The sequence below is a fragment of the Nerophis lumbriciformis genome, linkage group LG21, assembly GCF_033978685.3.
Source record: "Nerophis lumbriciformis linkage group LG21, RoL_Nlum_v2.1, whole genome shotgun sequence".
Classification (NCBI taxonomy): domain Eukaryota; kingdom Metazoa; phylum Chordata; class Actinopteri; order Syngnathiformes; family Syngnathidae; genus Nerophis; species Nerophis lumbriciformis.
In genome coordinates, this window is record NC_084568.2 from 14,427,709 (window position 1) to 14,449,030 (window position 21,322).

Below are 21,322 nucleotides of genomic sequence, written 5' to 3' on the forward strand. Positions count from 1 at the left end.
TACCATAAATAAGCAGAGGGGGGGCGGAAGGGGGCGTGGCTATCTCTTGACTAAGGGGTAACCTTAGCATTAGCTCCATAGCGTGCTACTTCCAGCTAGCTCGCAGCAAAGATGGCGGCCGATGCTGGAGCTGCGGCGGCGAGCGGCCACGGAGCCCGCAGCTCCAACGCTGCCTTCGAGTCCACGTTGGACCGCCGCTTCCAAGGAATATCCAACACCATGGAGTCCATTCAGAGCCTCTCCGTATGGTGCATTGAGAACAAGAAGCAGAGTGGCCTCGTCGTGCGTTACTGGATGAAGTGGCTGAAGAAATGTGAGTACCTGCTAAAGCTAAGCTAACTCCAATGCGTCCTATCATATTAGGGATATTGTAGGCTTAGAACACGACACAGCATTTGTTATAATCACCAATGAATCAATGTGACATTTTTTTAGGAATCAACTATGAAGTAAAATCAACAAAATTAGCCGCTAATTGCAGCTAAAGCTAATGTTTGCTGCTAGTTGACTTGTTAGTGTTGAGAGAGTCAGGCCTCCTGCTCACTCAATTCTTTCAAAAAGTCGTTTTGCTGTCAGACAACCTGCTCAAAAACCTCATTGTTGACATTGAAACTCAACGTTCAGTATTTGCCTTGTTTTGTGCGCGGCGTGTTGCACTGAAGCTCGGCTTGGCTTGACAGTCGTCATGCGTGCATCTTGTTGTTGTAACGTTAGGAATAGGATTGCACCTGACTGTGTTCTAATGGTTCCCATTTTCACGTTCACTTGATGGAAGATGCATGCTTTTTCCTCACTCGTACATCGACTGCCACTCGCACATCGACTTCCACTCGTACATCGACTGCCACTCGCACATCGACTTCCACTCGTAAATCGACTGCCACTCGTAAATCTACTGCCACTAAGTTTGCATCAGTGGAAACGGACGTGGACGCTGCTCCATTCATTGATTCATCATTATTATCTAAGTAATAATGACTGCCACTCGCACATCTACTTCCACTCGTAAATCTACTGCCACTCATACATCTACTGCCACTAAGTTTGCATCAGTGGAAACGGACGTGGACGCTGTTCCATTCATTGATTCATCATTATTATCAAAGTAATAATGACTGCCACTCGCACATCTACTGCCACTAAGTTTGCATCAGTGGAAACGGACGTGGACGCCGCTCCATTCATTGTTTCGTCATTATTATCAAAATAATAATGACCGCCACTCGTACATCGACCGCCACTCGAACACCGACCGCCACTAAGTTTGCATCAGTGGAAACGGACGTGGACGCTGCTCCATTCATTGATTCGTCATTATTATCAAAGTAATAATGACTTCCACTCCTAAATTCGACCGCCACTCCTAAATTCGACCGCCACTCGTACATCGACCGCCACTCGTACATCGACCGCCACTCGTACATCGACCGCCACTCGAACACCGACCGCCACTAAGTTTGCATCAGTGGAAACGGACGTGGACGCTGCTCCATTCATTGATTCGTCATTATTATCAAAGTAATAATGACTTCCACTCCTAAATTCGACCGCCACTCCTAAATTCGACCGCCACTCGTACATCGACCGCCACTCGTACATCGACCGCCACTCGTACATCGACCGCCACTCGAACACCGACCGCCACTAAGTTTGCATCAGTGGAAACGGACGTGGACGCTGCTCCATTCATTGATTCGTCATTATTATCAAAGTAATAATGACTTCCACTCCTAAATTCGACCGCCACTCCTAAATCCGACCGCCACTCGTACATCGACCGCCACTCGTACATCGACCGCCACTCGTACATCGACCGCCACTCGTACATCGACCGCCACTCGTACATCGACCGCCACTCCTAAATCTACTGCCACTCGTACATCTACTGCCACTAAGTTTGCATCAGTGGAAACGGATGTGGACGCTGCTCCATTCATTGATTCATCATTATTATCAAAGTAATAATGACTTCCACTCCTAAATTCGACCGCCACTCCTAAATCCGACCGCCACTCGTACATCGACCGCCACTCGTACATCGACCGCCACTCGTACATCGACCGCCACTCGTACATCGACCGCCACTCGAACACCGACCGCCACTAAGTTTGCATCAGTGGAAACGGACGTGGACGCTGCTCCATTCATTGATTCGTCATTATTATCAAAGTAATAATGACTTCCACTCCTAAATTCGACCGCCACTCCTAAATCCGACCGCCACTCGTACATCGACCGCCACTCGTACATCGACCGCCACTCGTACATCGACCGCCACTCCTAAATCTACTGCCACTCGTACATCTACTGCCACTAAGTTTGCATCAGTGGAAACGGATGTGGACGCTGCTCCATTCATTGATTCGTCATTATTATCAAAGTAATAATGACTTCCACTCCTAAATTCGACCGCCACTCCTAAATTCGACCGCCACTCGTACATCGACCGCCACTCGTACATCGACCGCCACTCCTAAATCTACTGCCACTCGTACATCTACTGCCACTCGTACATCTACTGCCACTAAGTTTGCATCAGTGGAAACGGATGTGGACGCTGCTCCATTCATTGATTCATCATTATTATCAAAGTAATAATGACTTCCACTCCTAAATTCGACCGCCACTCCTAAATTCGACCGCCACTCCTAAATTCGACCGCCACCCCTAAATTCGACCGCCACCCCTAAATTCGGGGCTGAGCGAACGATTCGTTCACCGCGGATTAACGACATGTATCACTCAGTGAACGACAGAATCAGGACTCGCGAACCTACTGACACAGAGAACTGACTGTGTCGCGGAGGAGGACGTCACATTGAGGCTCTCGTTCAGTCACTGTGCACGTCGTTCATTGGGTGCTGAGGGCTTGTGTCGTTCGCGAACTGACACACACCGAGATCTGCCGCTGGGGAAGCTGTTACTGACTGACTCATGATTCGCCGACCTGCACACAGAACTGCTGCTGCAGAAGTGATTCAGGTTCACGTACTGAACTGTGCTGACTGTGGCGCTGTGTCAGTCACTCACTGCCTGGTGTACTGCATGCACAGAGCTGTGTAGGGACTCGCGTTCACCCTATTTGCTGCTTCTCCCGCGAATGTCTGCACTGTACTGTACTACGCCCCCCCCCCCCCCCCCCCCCCCCCTCCTATTTTTTTTTGGGGGGGGGGGGATTCGGTGAACGAATTTATTGAACGACTCAATTTAAGGAACTGATTCTGGTGATTCAGTACAGTCAAAAGAACTGCCGATCCCATCACTACTACTGCCACTCGTACATCTACTGCCACTAAGTTTGCATCAGTGGAAACTGATGTGGACGCTGCTCCATTCATTGATTCGTCATTGTTATCAAAGTAATAATGACTGCCACTCGTACATCGACTGCCACTCGTACATCGACCGCCGCTAAGTTTGCATCAGTGGAAACGGACGTGGACGCTGCTCCATTCATTGATTCGTCATTATTATCAAAGTAATAATGACTTCCACTCCTAAATTCGACCGCCACTCGTACATCGACCGCCACTCGTACATCGACCGCCACTCGTACATCGACCGCCACTTGTAAATCTACTGCCACTCGTACATCTACTGCCACTAAGTTTGCATCACTGGAAACGGATGTGGACGCTGCTCCATTCATTGATTCGTCATTATTATCAAAGTAATAATGACTGCCACTCCTAAATTCGACCGCCACTCGTACATCGACTGCCACTCGTACATCGACTGCCACTCGTACATCGACTGCCACTCGTACATCGACTGCCACTCGTACATCGACTGCCACTCGTACATCGACCGCCACTCGTACATCGACCCCCACTCGTACATCGACCGCCACTAAGTTTGCATCAGTGGAAACGGACGTGTACGCTGCGCCATTCATTGATTCGTCATTATTATCAAAGTAATAATGACCGCCACTCGTACATCGACCGCCACTCGTACATCGACCGCCACTCGTACATCGACCGCCACTCGTAAATCGACCGCCACTCATCCATCGACCGCCACTCGCCCATCGACCGCCACCCGTACCATCGACCGCCACCCGTACCATCGACCGCCACCCGTACCATCGACCGCCACTAAGTTTGCATCAGTGGAAACGGACGTGGACGCTGCTCCATTCATTGATTCGTCATTATTACCAAAATGCTGAGTTGTGGAATGTTAAGTTGGTACAAAGAAGGCATCTGAAGATTCTCTCTCTCTGTCTCTGTCTCTGATTCGATTCGGGTTCTATTCGCGATTCAACACGATTCAAACTAATTATGATATGCCTGTTTTTTGAAACCGGTTACAGGTTAGCAGTGATGGGCAAGCCCCTTGAAAAATGTAGTAAACTAAGCTACAAGTTACTCTCAATTAAATGTAGCTAAGCTACAAGAGAAGCTATCCCCGGAAAATTGTCCAAAAACTAATGGACCCTTATTGAGTCCATTACTATTAACTATCTGTCATTTAGCTGGGGACACCGTACAATTACCTCTAGGGGTCCCCCGCATCCCACTGTATGTATTTATTTAGTTTGCCTTTTCTTTGGCCCACCCCTATAATGTTATTAATTTTTGTCTGCCTACGGTAAAAAAAACATCTATATCTCGACAAAAAGAACAATGACTTTTGGGTTGTTTGGGAACAGTTGATAATGGTTATGTGAAGTACAACTTTTCAAGAACTCTACTCATCCTAATGTGTGTTCCTAAATTTGTGTTCCACATCTTGGATGAGTAAAGACAGAGTAAACAACTAAAAACTTAAGTTTTTGGGCATTGTTTTCTCTAAAGGCATACATTTGTCTAAATATGGCTAAGAACACACATTATTGTGGGTTTCTTGCATGTCGTCTTCATTACTAATGGAAAAATCAAATCTGCGGGAGAGAATTCCGCCGCCATTTTCAAGTATGTTTTTTTTTTTTGAGTCGTTATCATGTGACGTGAGTGCCTGTCTGTTATGATTTTGCTTACTAGTTTCGATGACCCGCCTTATCTTACCTCTGATTGGCCAGTCTGTAATATTTTGCCCTAACCTTAGCCAATTGTGATTCATCACAATTGGCTTGATGTAAGCTACCTAAAAGTAGCTAAGCTACAGGGAAAGCTACTTGTTAAAAAAGTAGCTCAGCTACCCCAAAGGTACTGGAAAACGTAGTTAAGCTACATAGCTCAGCTACAGTACATCACTGCAGGTTAGACCAGGGGTTTCAAACCTAATTTAGCTCAGGGGCCACATGAAGGAAAATGTATCCCCAAATGGGCCAGACTGGTAAAATCATGGCATAATAACTTATAAACAAAGTCAACTTCAGATTGTTGTTTTTTTTGGGGTCAAAAATAGACCCAGCTAATTTGGAATCGTACAAATCATAATGTTTTTTCCCCACTTACATGTTGTTAATAGTATTCTCTCTTCATTTGTCATTATTTATCATTTCTGAATAAATTATGTGATAACGTTCATCATAATAATAAGTGGAATTGCTTGTTTTAAAATACTCCCATTGCCAATTTTTAGTCAGAAAAATAAATAAATAATATAAATTACATATTACAGTATAGTTAAGCTACATAGCTCAGCTACAGTACATCACTGCAGGTTAGACCAGGGGTTTCAAACCTAATTTAGCTCAGGGGCCACATGAAGGAAAATGTATCCCCAAATGGGCCAGACTGGTAAAATCATGGCATAATAACTTATAAACAAAGTCAACTTCAGATTGTTGTTTTTTTGGGGGTCAAAAATAGACCCAGCTAATTTGGAAAACATACAAATCATCATGTTTTTTTCCACGTACATGTTGTTAATAGTATTTTCTCTTCATTTGTCATTATCTATAATTTCTGAATAAATTATGTGATAACATTCATCATAATAATAAGTGGAATTGCTTGTTTTAAAATACTCCCATTGCCAATTTTTAGTCAGAAAAAGAAATAAATAATATAAATTACATATTACAGGATGTTATTAATGTAATGTTTGCGGTTTATTCTGTACATATGTAGAATCATATTTAGAAGCAAAACTTGTCAATTGTGAGTAATTTAATTAATCACACACAAAGTTAGAAGGGGATACATATTATTTCAGCATATTTGTGTGCGCCCAAAAATGTGTCCCCATGCAGTCATACAAATAGTTGCTATTGTGACATCCAGTGGACACATTTAGAACAGCAGTTATAAGTAACCATCTACCGTATTTTCCGCACTATAAGGCGCACCGGATTATTAGCCGCACCTTCAATGAATTACATATTTCATAACTTTGTCCACCAATAAGCCGCCCCGGATTATAAGCCGCGCCTACGCTGCGCTAAAGGGAATGTCAAAAAAACAGTCAGATAGTTCAGTCAAACTTTAATAATATATTGAAAACCAGCGTTCTAACAACTCTGTCCCAAAATGTACGCAAATGTGCAATCACAAACATAGTAAAATTCAAAATGGTGTAGAACAATAGCAACATAATGTTGCTCGAACGTTAATGTCACAACACACAAAATAAACATAGCGCTCACCTTCTGAAGTTATTCTTCATTCGTAAATCCTTCGAATTCTTCGTCTTCGGTGTCCGAATTGAAAAGTTGGGCGAATACGGGATCCAAAATGGCCGGTTCCGTCTCGTCGAAGTCACCGGAGTCAGTGTCACTGTTGTCCAGCAGTTCTGTGAATCCTGCCTTCCGGAAAGCTCGGACCACAGTTGTGACCGAAATATCTGCCCAGGCATTTACGATCCACTGGCAAATGTTGGCGTATGTCGTCCGGCGCTGTCTGCCCGTCTTAGTGAAGGTGTGTTCGCCTTCGGAGCTGTGTGAAAAAAGCCACCCGGCCTCTTCGCGTAAACTTCCCTTAACCACTCGCTCATCTTTTCTTCATCCATCCATCCCTTCGAGTTAGCTTTTATGATGACGCCGGCTGGAAAGGTCTCTTTTGGCAAGGTCTTCCTTTTGAATATCACCATGGGTGGAAGTTAGCATGGCAAGCTAGAACCACAGTGAAGGATGACTTCTCATTCCCTGTGGTGCGAATATTCACCGTACGTGCTCCCGTTCCACAGTGCGGTTCACAGGAATATCAGTTGCTGTGAAATACGGTAGTAATCCGTGTGCGGATGGAGAGATTGCGTCTTTTTATGAACCGGATCGCTTAGTAGGAGCCATTTTGTGGTCTTTACAGATGTAAACAGGAAATGAAACGTACGGTGATATCCGCGCGTTTTTTCTTCTTCTTCCGGGGGCGGGTGGTTGCTTACAGTAGAAGAAGAAGCGCTTCCTGTTCTATGGGGGCGGGTGCTTTCCTTGGCGGTTGCTTGCGTAGAAGAAGAAGCGCTTCCTGTTCTACCGGGAAAAAAGATGGCGGCTGTTTACCGAAGTTGCGAGATCGAAACTTTATGAAAATGAATCGTAATAAAGCGCACCGGGTTATAAGGCGCACTGTCAGCTTTTGAGAAAAATTGTGGTTTTTAGGTGCGCCTTATAGTGCGGAAAATACGGTAAAAGGATACTAACTTTTATTCGTCATTACTATGGAATTGTTTATCATTGTACTGTTTTGGGAAGGTAAATAACTTTATCCTAAATAAATAAACAAACAAAAAATTTAATTTACTAATTTCTGTAAGCAAAAATTTAACAAATAGATATTGAACATTTTAAAGTGCATTTTTTTTACTAGTTGAAAAAAAATGATGTCTGACTGCTTACTGGCGATTTTCGAAGCTCTCTGTCTGTGTTTGTGAAAGCTGGCGCCTGGCTCTAGTCTCCATCGAGACAAAGATTGTCGATGAGTGAAAAGAAGTGTCACTCGGTTCAATTCATTCCACTGTTAAACAAACGTGCTCCGGTGCTGAGAGCGATGCACAAAGTTAGACGTATTTCTTCTCGTTGAAACAAGAGATGAAGAAACGTGAGGCTCAACAATTCTGATTGGCTAACATGTCTGTCACTCAAATGCCGGTGACGGTGGGGAAAAAAACAACTTCGCCTCATTCCGTTTTTACCGCAGTAATTAAAACCTCAATTCAATTTCGACAAATCATGTGGCCTTAATTGTTATGATCATTCCTTGATAAAGATGTTTATATAGTAAACTGTTTTTACCTACCGTATTTTTCAGAGTATAAGTCGCACCGGAGTATAAGTCGCACCTGCCGAAAATGCATAATAAAAAAGGAAAACAACATATATAAGTCGCACTGGAGCCCGGCCAAACTATGAAAAAAACTGCGACTTATAGTCCGAAAAATACGGTATATATTGCTTTTGATGATCTCTACATTGTTTGGTACTTTATTTTGTCTTAATAACTTGTTCCATTTTGTAATAAAGTGTAATATTGCTCGTTGATCAGCCTGCTGACAGTGTCAGTATCAACACTTGTTAATTTAGATTCAATCAATCACAGTTTGATTTACATTTTTATTAAGGATCCCCATTAGCTGGTTGCCACAACAACCCACTAGTCTTCCTGGGGTCCACAAACTCAATACAATTACAAGTAAAAGCATATAATTATAACTACACAATTCAGAAACAAATAAAAATCACCAACAAGCAAACAATTTACAGTCTCAGAATATTAATTACCATATAAATATAACTACACAATAAAAAACTAAACAAAAATCATCAACAAGCAAATGAACTTACAGACTCAGATAAAATATTAGTTTCCTTTTTAAAAACCTGTTTACAGTTGACGTTAAGGGATACAAATTATTTCAGGGATACAAAACTTCGGGGAGCTATTTTGTATTGGAAATGTTCTAATATCTTGTCTTTGTAGTCTATTCAATTGAATAAAAGTTGAAAAGGATTTGCAAATCATTGTATTCTGTTTTTATTTACGAATTACACAACGTGCCAACTTCACTGGTTTTGGGTTTTGTAGATGACTACAGGTGTGGACAATATTGGAGACAGACGCATTTGTCCCGCACTAAAAGTATATACTGTGGAAGAGAAACATATTGATGTTGTTTTCATTTTCTTAACTCCGCGTCCTGCTGTGACTGAGAGTTAATGACGTGAGGAAACATGCAACACTCAATATGTCGTGAACGCTGCCACAACTTGTTTATACAGTCTTCATGTTTGTTTACTGAGATGCTCACTCGTCCTTTATTCAGCTGTTAACATTTTCAGTATTCCGATAAAATCAATACGAGCTAAAATGTTTTGTCATCTCCGAGTTGAACACAGGCTGTGAAGATTGTGTATTCGATGCCAAGGCAACTTTATTTATATAGCACGTTTACAACAATTTTTAAATTGGACCAAAGTGCTTCACAGATTAAAAAGCATAGAGCAAAAAACAAAAAAAACTAAACAAAGGACATAAACAATGCATAAGCTAAACAAGATATACGGTGAAAGGGTTCGGATAAAAAGTAAAATTGCAATATAAAAAAGAGGTATGTGAGAGGTATCACTCCTGTTTATTTTTGTTGGCTAAACTGTTGTGCTGAAACACATGGTGTTGTTAAAAAAGAACAAAGCTTGTTTATTAGACTTAATCTTCATTAGATAAATTGCTTTGTGTTTTATATTGAGATCAAAAAGTAAACACCATGTTTTTTTACATTACTTGTGGATTTGTTCATGTCACAAAGTTATGAATTTGAAAACCATTCATGTGACATAACATTTTGTTAATGTTTTATGGTGTATAGTTAATTCCTATACGACATATTTCTGCTCAAACTCTTAATGGATCTGTCCCGATAAAGCATCTACGTGCACATACATTTAGTACATATACATAACTTAAAAGATACCTCCATCCATTTTTTACCGCTTGTCCCTCTCGGGGGTGCTGGAGCCTATTAATCAAAATATACAAATAGAGATAAAGGCATAATGTAATGAGAAAAAACTGACAAGTTGATACTATTAATTAACAAAAAGACAAATGTTTGTCTTTAAGTAAATGGATAGCGTTTTGGGCCTCGAATTTAAACTTTTCAAGGTCAAGGCAAGTGTTGCCTTAGAGCGTTCATATTTTCGGGCACCAAGGCAAACATTTTCTTTCGAGGTAGAGGCTCCAAAGTAGGGCTGGGCGATATATCGAATATACCCGATATGTCGCGGGTTTGTCTCTGTACGATATAGAAAATGACTATATCGTGAGTATTCGAGTATACGTTCTCACGCAGTTGCTTTTAGCTGCGGGCATTACACTACAGGATTTTCTCACTCTTTCTTGTCTCTCCTTCTCACAGAGACATAAAACAAGCGCACCTTGTTTAGGGTTAGGGTTAGGGTTAGGGGTTAGGGTTAGGGTTAGGTGTGACGTATGTAAGAAGCGTGCAACGTCATACGCCCTCGCGGAGCAGAGAGGTAGCAGCATGGGTAAAGTTAGCTGTAGCAGGTGGTGCTAGCGGAGTGGTGCGAGTGGTAATACGAGAGAGAGAAAGATGCAAATCTAGTAACAAGCGGAAGAAGAATGAATTCCCAAGAAAAACAACACAGGGTCCATCGTCTGGCGGTGGTTTGGCTTGCATTTTTACCACAGTGTTACATGGCCTTTCTCAGTAAACGTTTGGGAACTGAGGAGACCAATTTTTGAAGCTTTTCAAGTGGAATTCTTTCCCATTCTTGCTTTTGATGTACGTTGTGGTATTTTAGGCTTCATAATGCGCCACATATTTTCAATAGGAGACAGGTCTGGACTACAGGCAGGCCAGTCTAGTACCCGCACTCTTTTACTACAAATCTACGCTGTTGTAACATTGTCTTGCTGAAATAAGCAAGGGCATTCGTGAAAGAGACGTTGCTTGGATGGCAACATATGTTGCTCCAAAACGTGTATGTACCTTTCAGCATTAATGGTGCCTTCACAGATGTGTAAGTTACCCATGCCTTGGGCACTAATACACCCCCATACCATCACAGATGCTGGCTTTTCAACTTTGCGCCTATAACAATCCGGATGGTTCTTTTCCTCTTTGGTAAGAACCATCGTCCACAGTTTCCAAAAACAATTTGAAATGTGGACTCGTCAGACCACAGAACACTTTTCCACTTTGCATCAGTCCAGCTTAGATGAGCTTGGGCCCAGCGAAGCCGGCGGCATTTTTGGGTGTTGTTGATAAATGGCTTTGGCTTTGCATAGTAGAGTTTTAACTTGCACTTACAGATGTAGCCACCAACTGTAGTTACTGACCGTGGTTTTCTGAAGTGTTCCTGAGCCCATGTGGTGATATTCCTTACACACTGATGTCGGTTTTTGATGCAGTACCGCCTGAGGGATCGAAGGTCACAGGCATTCAATGTTGGTTTTCGGCCTTACCGCTTATGTGCAGTGATTTCTTCAGATTCTCTGAACCCTTTAATGATATTACAGACCGTAAATGGTGAAATCCCTAAATTCCTTGCAATAGCTCGTTGAGAAATGTTCTTCTTAAACTGTTCAACAATTTGCTCACATATTTGTTCACAAAGTGGTGACCCTCGCCCCATCCTTGTTTGTGAATGATTGAGCATTTCATGAAGCTGTTTTTATACCCAATCATGGCGCCCACCTGTTCCCAATTAGCCTGTTCACCGTGCGATGTTCCAAATAAGTGTTTGATGAGCATTCTTCAACTTTCTCAGTCTTTTTGCCACTTGTGCCAGCCTTTTTTAAACATGTTGCAGGCATCAAATTCCAAAGGAGCTAATATTTGCAAAAAAATAACATAGTTTGCCAGTTCGAACGTTAAGTATCTTGTCTTTGCAGTCTATTCAATTGAATATAGGTTGAAAAGATTTGCAAAAAATAGTATTTTGTTTTTATTTACAATTTACACAACGTGCCAACTTCACTGGTTTTGGGTTTTGTATAAGAGATGCTAATGTGCCAAGGAACTGTCTGCATTTTTTTTGTTTGTTTTTAATCTACCTCTTTTTGGACGATAAGGCGCACTTAAAATCATTTAATTTTCTCAAGAATCGACAGTGGGCCTTATAACCCAGTGCGCCTAATGTACGTATTAATTCTGGTTATGCTTACAGACCTCGAAGACATCTTATTTGATGGCAGTCACACAAGAGTTGGACTGCAGGTTGACGCCTGTTCAATAAATGATGCTAGCAAGCAACATAAAAATGTTGATGTTTCATTGAGACTATAAGAAGCCGCACCTTTTGATGGATTGTCAGATCATTACGGCTACCGTAGTCAGACGTGCTGTGCTTCAATATACGGGTATTATTATGGGGTGTGTATTCGCACCCCAAAATGGCACCTATTAGTAGACATTATCTGGCATTTTATTTTGCAATATTATGGAAAACCAACTTTTCTTACCTATTAGTACCTGCTGTTATGTTTTTGGGATCAAGTCCCAAAAATGTACACGTGTACGCCATAGTAGTCCGTGCCTTAGTCAATAAGCTCCTTCTTTTTCTCTATCATCTTGTTGTGGGGCATTCGTTCTCTGCTGTTGCCATTTCTAATACAAAGTAGCGAACAGTTCTAACTTATATCTGTCAGTAGGCTAGCTACGGAAGCGCTAAAAACTGGTACAACAAAGATGATGGGGAGAAGACGCTGTCGAAGTGAAGGCACATAAATAAGACCAACCCACAAAATGATTCATTCTGAAGAGACGGTCAGAAAGCAACTCTAAGATGGTCTATAAAACATAATCTATGTAACATTTTGACCAAAGAACCACCATTACATGTTATGTAGACCACAAGGAAGTCTTTTAAATGTAAAAAAAAATCAAATCATATGACCCCTTTAAATGTGCCTTATAATCCGATGCGCCTTTTGTATGAGAATAGACCCGAATATTCCTCATAATCTGGTGTACCCTATGATCTGAAAACCACAGTGTTTGTTTTTTAAATAAACATGCTTTATGCATTTAAACTAGGGCTGGGCAATATATCGAATATACTCTATATCGAATATACTCGATATATCGCGGGTTTGTCTCTGTGCGATATAGAAAATGACTATATCGTGAGTATTCGAGTATACGTTGTCACACAGTTGCTTTTAGCTCCGGGCATTACACTGTAGGCGTTTCTCACTCTTTCTTGTCTCTCCTTCTCACAGAGACATAAAACAAGCGCACCTTGTTACATACGTCACATACTGTCGCGCGTGCAACGTCATACGCCCTCACGGAGCAGAGAGGTAGCGGAATGGGTAACATTAGCTGTGGTGCAAGCGGAGAGGTGTGAGTGGTAATACGAGAGAAAGAAGGTGCGAATCTGGTAACAAATGGAGGAAGAACTAATTACCAAGAAAAACTGTACGGGGTCTATCGTCTGGCGGTGGTTTGGCTTCAAGCGGGAAGATGTTGAACAGACAACTGTAATATGTCAAGTATGCGGTAAAAGCGTTGCTACAAAATGTAGCAGCACTACTAATTTGTAGCATGACTTGAAAAGTCACCCGCTAGAGAATGAAGAGTGCTTGAAACGCCGCATGTCAACGTCTCCAACAAAATGCACTTAAAAGTCAACAGAAGGAGATAACGTCCGCAGTAACCTACCAAATAACGAAGGACATACACTATTTGATTTGTTACTATGCAGCTAATTTTTATTTTACAGTTATATATATATATATATATATAATGTGTGTATATATATATATATGTGTGTGTATATATATGTGTATATATGTATGCATATATATGTGTATATATGTATATGTATATATACTGTATATATGTGTATATATATATACATACATATATATATATATATATATATATATATATATATGTATGTATGTATGTATGTATATAAGGAAATGTATATATATGTGTGTGTGTGTGTGTGTGTATATATGTATGTATGTATGTATGTATGTATGCATGCACACACATACAGTGTTGGTGCTACGAATTTTCAAAATGGGGTCCCATGGTAAATTTTTGGGGTCCCACTTTTTTGTAACCGTTTTGAAAACAAATGATAAATGTATGCATCATCCTGTTATAACTCACATTCTATATTGTGTTTTGGAAAAAGGTTGTCATAAACGTTACTTAATTCATTAAAAAAATAATACCAAAGAATTTTTTTTTATGTAAATGTATTCACTTTGCATGTATGTATGTATGTATATGTATATATATAGTCAACGTTTCTGTGGTCTATCCGTTATACAGTGCTTAATACCGGGGTAGAGCATTATATACGTTAGGGCAGGAAAAAAAACAGAGGCTATATCATCCCGACAAGCCTGTTTCACAGGTTTCCCTTTGTTATTAAAATCCCCTGATGGGCAGGGAACCCTGTGAAACAGGCTTGTAGGCATGATATAGCCTGTGTGTTTTTTCCTGACCTAACGTATATTTATATATATATATATATATATATATATATATATATATATATATATATATATACACATATTTTTTATTTTATTTTATTTTTTTATTTTAGACCGATCCGAAACGATTCAGTAAGTTGAAATCAATTCAGTAACTTTTTAGTAAAAAAAAATCAAGCAGTGTGACCGTAAAATAAATAGTGGATACTGGGCAATGCAGGTGAAGTTTCCTATATTCCTGTTATTTCTTACAAGGGAATTATGTATAAATTAACGATGGATACAAACAAGCAGGTAAACGTTGTTGATCTTGTCCATTGTGGCTTAAAGTTGTGTTGCAGAGTTTGTATTTGTTGTGGCTTTTGCAATCCTGCTGTAGCTGAAAGTTTTTGTGTTGTAATCAATGATATTGTCTTGTGGCATTTGCATTTGTTGTGACCTTCCTCAGCCACCGTGTCTGCCGTTTTTGTTTTGATGAGGCCACAGTCGGGCAGACAGATTTGAGTAATGTTTAACATCTATACCACTTTGCAAATTGAGTAGGTTATTCATGTCTTTGGCATGTTTAGTTTTTACTCGCTGTGTTTTTTTCCCTTCCTGTTGCTCGGCAGTCAGTGATCGTGCAGACTTAATATGCTTGTTTGCGCGATGACATCATCGTCTGTTATTGCTGACAAATTCTATTAATGATTTGTTACATCCCTGCTAGTTACTGTGATTTTAAACACAATGTATCGTTTTTGTGGGGGAAAAAGAAGCGTGTCCTTGCAACGCAAGGAGAGGGAGTACACTGCATCTTTAAAGATAATTATGCATCGGGGATGCAAGTAGATACCAAGCAACATCACTGAATCAAAACATGCAGCGTTTCTCCCACATTGCTAATATAATTGTGGCAGTGGGTGCGTGGCTAGGGGCGTGGTCAAAATGACATCGTCACATAATTTGCATCATTGCAGATGATTTATATACAGTATTTTCTTTAAAAAAGCAAAACATTTTTGTAAAAAACATACCTGTTGTTGGTAATATGTGTACACATATATATATATATATATATATATATATATATATATATTCTTGTGTTATATAATTTTGCTCAAGGTCTTAATTGTTGCTGTTTATTGTACAAAATAACACTGGGCAAGTAACACAGGTTTCAATGTTAAGTATTATTTTTGGCGCATCACTAGTCAATAGTGCGTAAATAATAAGTTGTATAGTTTCCCCCCAGCTTTCCAATATACTATACATTCCAGACTATAAACTGCTACTTTTTTCCAATTCTTTGACTGTGCGGCTTATAAAACTGTGCGGCTAATTTATGGATTTTTCTTCACTGACGACCATAATGCAAATAGTATCCAAAAAATCAAAGACTGAAATTGTGTGTTATTGTTTGTGCTATGGCGCCATCTTTTTGGATAGTGCTGCAGTGGCCTTCTGTTTAGAGCTTTCAACCAGAAGTTGTTCCGTCTTGTGTTCGTCCGTAGCAATCTACTCGTATGGATTCTTTATTCATAACTCCAAGCAACGTTTGTAAGTTTTACAATATAGCTAAAACTATCCATACTTGTTAAAACCTCCCTATTTGTGATATCTGTAGGAGTGTTTTTATGCATATTTGTGTGTGCTATTGTAATGTAATCAAGCTGGCGTTATTAGCATTAGTTAATATGCCAACACGATTACGAGTGTCCGTGTTAGTATTTTAAACTTACAATGGCATTCTTTTTGTATTATTTCAGTTTCACAAACTCTTCAGTAAATTCACCAAAACATCACCGTGGAGTTATTGAGTTTGTTTAGTTGATTGGAGAGCTAGCTTCTACAGCTAGTTGGTCCATGACGCTGACTTCTGTTTTGTTTGAACTGCAGTTTTACTGCACCGTTTGGAAACAATTAAGGTATATAAATAAACATATTCAGCATTTTTCTGTGTAAATAACTCATTTCGCAACGTATATATGTATACGTTGACTATTATATGGGGGAAAAAATGGTTTTCTTCTAAACTTTAGTGGGTGCGGCTTATATAGTCCGATAAATACGGGACTTGTGGCAGTGGGGGCATGTCTAGGAGTGGGGTCAATATGACATCATCATATAATGTGTATAATCGATGATACATATATTTTCTTTAAAAGAGGCTAAAAAAGTTATTACATTTAAAAACAAGTGTGTGTTATTAGTAATTAGTATTAACATATTTTTTCTTATATCGTTTTGCTCTATTTTATAGTACCATATAGGCCATATACTAGTTTCGGCTGCTGGTTTCTCAAGTAGGGGAATCTCATTTTCAGCTACCCTCTAAACATGAGTACAGTCTCCAATTACAGATAAAATATATAAAGATGCAAGATTTTACAAAGAAAACATCACTTAAAGGATTGTAAAATTCTCCATATAAACACAGAACAACGGAACGAAAGTCGAAAAATGCTCTGGCAGTGGTTAATATTTCAAGATCGTGGATTCGCTCATTTTACTCTCAATCAAAAAGGAGTTCAGCCTCAGAAAGATTATCCAATCATCATCTCGAAGCCCCGGGTTCATGTCAGCTGAGGCCCCGCACACTTCCGGAGATGCTCGGCGTCCATAGGCGGGGAAAATCCAAGCATAGTTTCACCGCAGCGAAACAACCCACTATGCTCCAAACGAATGAGAAGAATGTTGTGTCAGCTGTCGTGAAAGCAGCTCATTCTGAACAAAAGTCGAACGCATTCGAGCGTGTATTTAGTCAATTAAATTATAAACACAAAAGTACATTTTTGACTACCTTTTATATTTTAGGGCAAGCTGAGCTTACCTTCCGTCTTAGTTCAATCGTCACCGCCGCATACCCATATTTGCAGCATGTCTTCAAAGTGAACAGCCTCTGGCATGTGAGAACAAGGCGTAGATCCGTAACTTTAGGACAAGGATTGGCTCCAGGGGCTTGGTCGGTCGGGCTGGGGTTCGAAGGGGCTCGGGCGCTTGCCGTGGTTGGAGGAGCCACCGCCCAACCTGCCAGCTGCCGGAGTCAAGGTATGGGCGACGCGGCCTCGCCGGCTACACCTCGGTCATACTACAGACTAGGGCTGGGCGATATGGACGAAAAGGTATATCTCGATATATTTTTACTTAAACTCGATATTCGATATATATTTCGATATATTTTCCGGTGAAAGTATACATATAAAGATATTAAATTTTGAGCGAGATTCACTGATATTGAAATGAATGACAACTCTACTGTAAACAGTCAGTGGTACTTTTATTAACCCAGTTAGTCAAAATGGGTATTAAAAGCACAGAAAATAAACTGTTTAAGTAGCACAGTATTACATAATGTAAATAAAATAGAAAAATATTATTTCTACATAAATTAAATAACATAGCTGTGCAAATAATACAAAATGTATCAAACTCAGATAAAAAAAATACATTTGCAGGCACTTTTTAATTCCCAGTGGATGATGTAATGGACTGTCACACACGTACGGTTCTGGTCAGCGCCAAGTAAGTGACTTGACTTAATTGTGCGGCTATGATCTTCCTCACTTCGCCATACATTTTTGGCAGCATTTCTTGGCAACTGGAAAACAGTTTTTATTTGGGCTTACATGGTAAACAACTCAAATTAATGTCTTATCCAGACGCATACATTTATCCAAATGTGGCCAAGTAGACACATTGTGGGTTTCCTGGACGTGGTCTACATTGCTAAGATTTAAAATCTAAAGAAGAGAATCCCTCTGCCATCTTCCACTAAGTTTGTTTAGTATATAAATAGCCCGCTTGAAAATTCCCTTTTCTCTTCTACGACTCTCTCGTCGTCATTTGGGATGTCTGTTGTGATTTCCCTTCCTGGTTCCATGACAACGTAATGTTTTGCCGTACTCTCAACCAATCGTGACTCATCATAGTAAACAACCAACCAATCATGGATGTTCTTATAGGTGCAAGCACGTCTTGGAAGGAGGAAGGGGAGGGGTTTAGTAGGGAGTGCGAGGGAGTGGGAAGCGGGGTAGAACAAGGAACACAACAAATAAGCGGTGTTTAGTCATTTTAACTTGAAATAAATTATATCGATAGTACAATATTTTCTTAATTCATATATTGTCTAAAAATATATCAATATATCTTACAAACTCAATATATTGCCCAGCCCTACTACCGATACAGTCGCTCCGGGCAATTCCTCTCCTTGAAAGAGCTCCACTGTCTGCCCTCTTAATATTTGCACTTTGCACATTTTGTGGATCGCTGTCTGCGAGTATATTTCGGATATATCATTATATATTCAGAAACAGACAATCGTGTGCATCTTGCCTACTGTTGATAAAAGTTCTCTGATGGCCGAATTTTCCGTGCATCACTAGTCAATTGTGCGTAAATAATAGGCTATATATATCCATTCATACAATTTATTACTTGAATTTGTTTTTTTAAAGTGTTGTGGTGCCGCTCCACAATCAATTACATGTCAGGTAAACTGTTACTATCAGACAATTCGACTGCGAGGTTAATTTCTTTGCTGATTTTCTTTGAAAAAACCCCAAAAAAACAGCAACAGCCTAAAGCAGAATGTCAACATGTTTTGGAAACGTGCTCACAATTTGTCCGTAAGAGCGTTTGGAATTGTTTGTGTATTTAAGTTATGATTGACATACAATTTTAGTTATTGTGTCTATTTAGCTGATTGGAGAGCCAGCTTCCGCAGCTAGTGGGTTCATGACAAGGACTTATGTTTTGTCTGATCACCCGTTCTACTGCCGGAGACAATTAGGTATGTAAATAAATATTTACGATATCTTTCTGTGTAAATAACAAATTTCACAACGTATATATCTGTGGCTTATAGTCCTGTGCAGCTTATATATGGAAAAATATATGTATTTCTTATGAGATTTTGTGGGTGCAGTTTATATACTGGTGCGCTCTATAGTCTGGAAAATATGGTAGTTTTTAGCCTGAATACAGGGAGGATGAGTGACACGTTTTAGAAGCTGTGTGCTAAACAGATTAAGCTTTTGTGCAGGCATGGAAAAATTACGGGCTGCCGGACATCTCCAAATACATTTTTTAAACCTTTACCATTGAAACTTCAGCCGCCAGTATGATGTGCAGTGCATTTTTCAAATTACCGTTAGTCTTGAACTATAGAGGGTGTTCCAATGTTTGGAATCTGCTCTTTTGAGTGATATTTAGGTTTATATGGTCATCTCCGTCACATCAGATATATAGATTATTATATGGATCTGTGGGTGTTTTTTGTTCTTTTAGTGTTTTTTATTACATTTTCACCGTGCTTGTTGCATATTTGTGCCTTTTGCTTTATTGTAAATGACCGATTTCGAGACGGTCCACTGGGAAATAAAGAGGAGTGACGGTCATGCGTTCTTAATATTCAGTGTTTTATCGTTTATAGTTAATATTACAAATCCCACGTTATTTATTTTCATGTAAATTATTTTATTCGGCGAATAGGCTATAAAATTCTATTCAGTTTTTTGAGGTGGTCCGTCATAATATTTTTAGCATTCAATCAGTCATATTGTGAGTGTTTGTAATGTGTGTTGAGCTTTTACCCTTTTATACGGCATTTTAGGAATTGTGACTGCGTGGGTTCCCTCCGGGTACTCCGGCTTCCTCCCACTGCCAAAGACATGCACCTGGGGATAGGTTGATTGGCAACACTAAATTGTGTATGTATATATATATATATATATTAGGGGTGTAACAGTACACAAACATTTCGGTTCGGTACGTACCTCGGTTTAGAGGTCACGGTTTGGTTAATTTTTTCGGTACAGTAAGAAAACAACAAAATATAAATTTTGGGGTTATTTATTTACCAAATTTGCAAAATCTTCCACCAAAAATATCTTTTTTAGTGGAATATTTGATGTGAAGTAATCGGAACCTTGGATTGGTCAATAATTCATAATAACATTGATTTTGATTCAATATTATGTTTTGAGCAATGACAGTTTGAAAGAAAAAAAAACAGCTATGTTTTATTAGTCAACATTGCAACTTTTTCTAAATTACGTTTAACCTTTAAGCTTTTTTATTTCACTTTTGTTATGTTTTTGTTTATTTTAATAGTATTTTTAGAATGTGCCGTGGGCCTTTTAAAACATTAGCTGTGGGCCGCAAATGGCCTCCGGGGCAGACTTTTGACACCCCTGCTATAGATAATAAAAAATGTAATCTGATAAATCTATGGATAAAAAGCAGAGCCTGGCGACGCATGCACGTTTATCATAACTCTCTCGCTCTCTCCGTCTCTGCCCCTCCCTCACGAATGCTGCTGCGCGCATAATTTGTTTTGTTTTTAACCCCTTCTTAACCTTGAACGTACATTGAAAATTCCCTTCAACCCTAACTCAAAATGCCGGACTTTAAGAAACTCCGCCCTGACAGCTCCGCAAAAGAGGACATGTCCGGTGAAAAGAGGACGTATGGTCAGTCTATCGTAGCCCGTTAGCTGCTAGCATGGCGTGTGTCGTGCCTCGGTGTGCATTGTTTACACAACGTGCGTTACGCTACTTAATATGTCCATGTGGAAACTCGTTTGGTACACCTCCGAACCAAACCGGAACCCCCGTACCAAAACGGTTCAATACAAATACACGTACCGTTACATCCCTAATAAATATATGACGGACTACCTCAAAAAACTGAATGGAATTTTACAGCCTATTCACTGAATAAAATCATTTACATGAAAATAAATAACGTGGGATTTGTAATATTAACTATGAATGATAAAACATTACATTTTATATATATATATATATATATATATATATATGAAGTGTAGCACCTTTTACGGTAAGGGTGTTAAACGTTGTCTGTCTGCCTGTCCGTCATCAAGACATAGAATGGCTGATAGCTACGGTGGCTAAGTAAGACCAAAGCAAATGCAAATGCCACAAGACAATAACATAAAGCCACAAAGCAACAACTTTCAGCTACAGCACGATTGCAAAACCTACAACAAATACAAATGCCACAACACCAGCGTTACGCCAGAC

At 39.9% G+C, this 21,322-nt stretch overlaps 1 protein-coding gene across 2 annotated transcripts in view; it reads left to right on the forward strand.

Annotated features, from left to right (window-relative positions):
- The first annotated feature begins 79 nt into the window (after positions 1-79).
- The window catches only part of LOC133621082 (regulation of nuclear pre-mRNA domain-containing protein 2-like), a 59,631-nt gene continuing 38,388 nt past the window's right edge, over positions 80-21,322 (forward strand). For both annotated transcript variants that reach the window (XM_061982916.2, XM_061982917.2), the window contains exon 1: positions 80-313. In XM_061982916.2, coding sequence (XP_061838900.1) covers positions 112-313 — 202 coding nt within the window. In that variant the 5' untranslated portion in view covers positions 80-111. The remainder of the gene's footprint in view (positions 314-21,322) is intronic.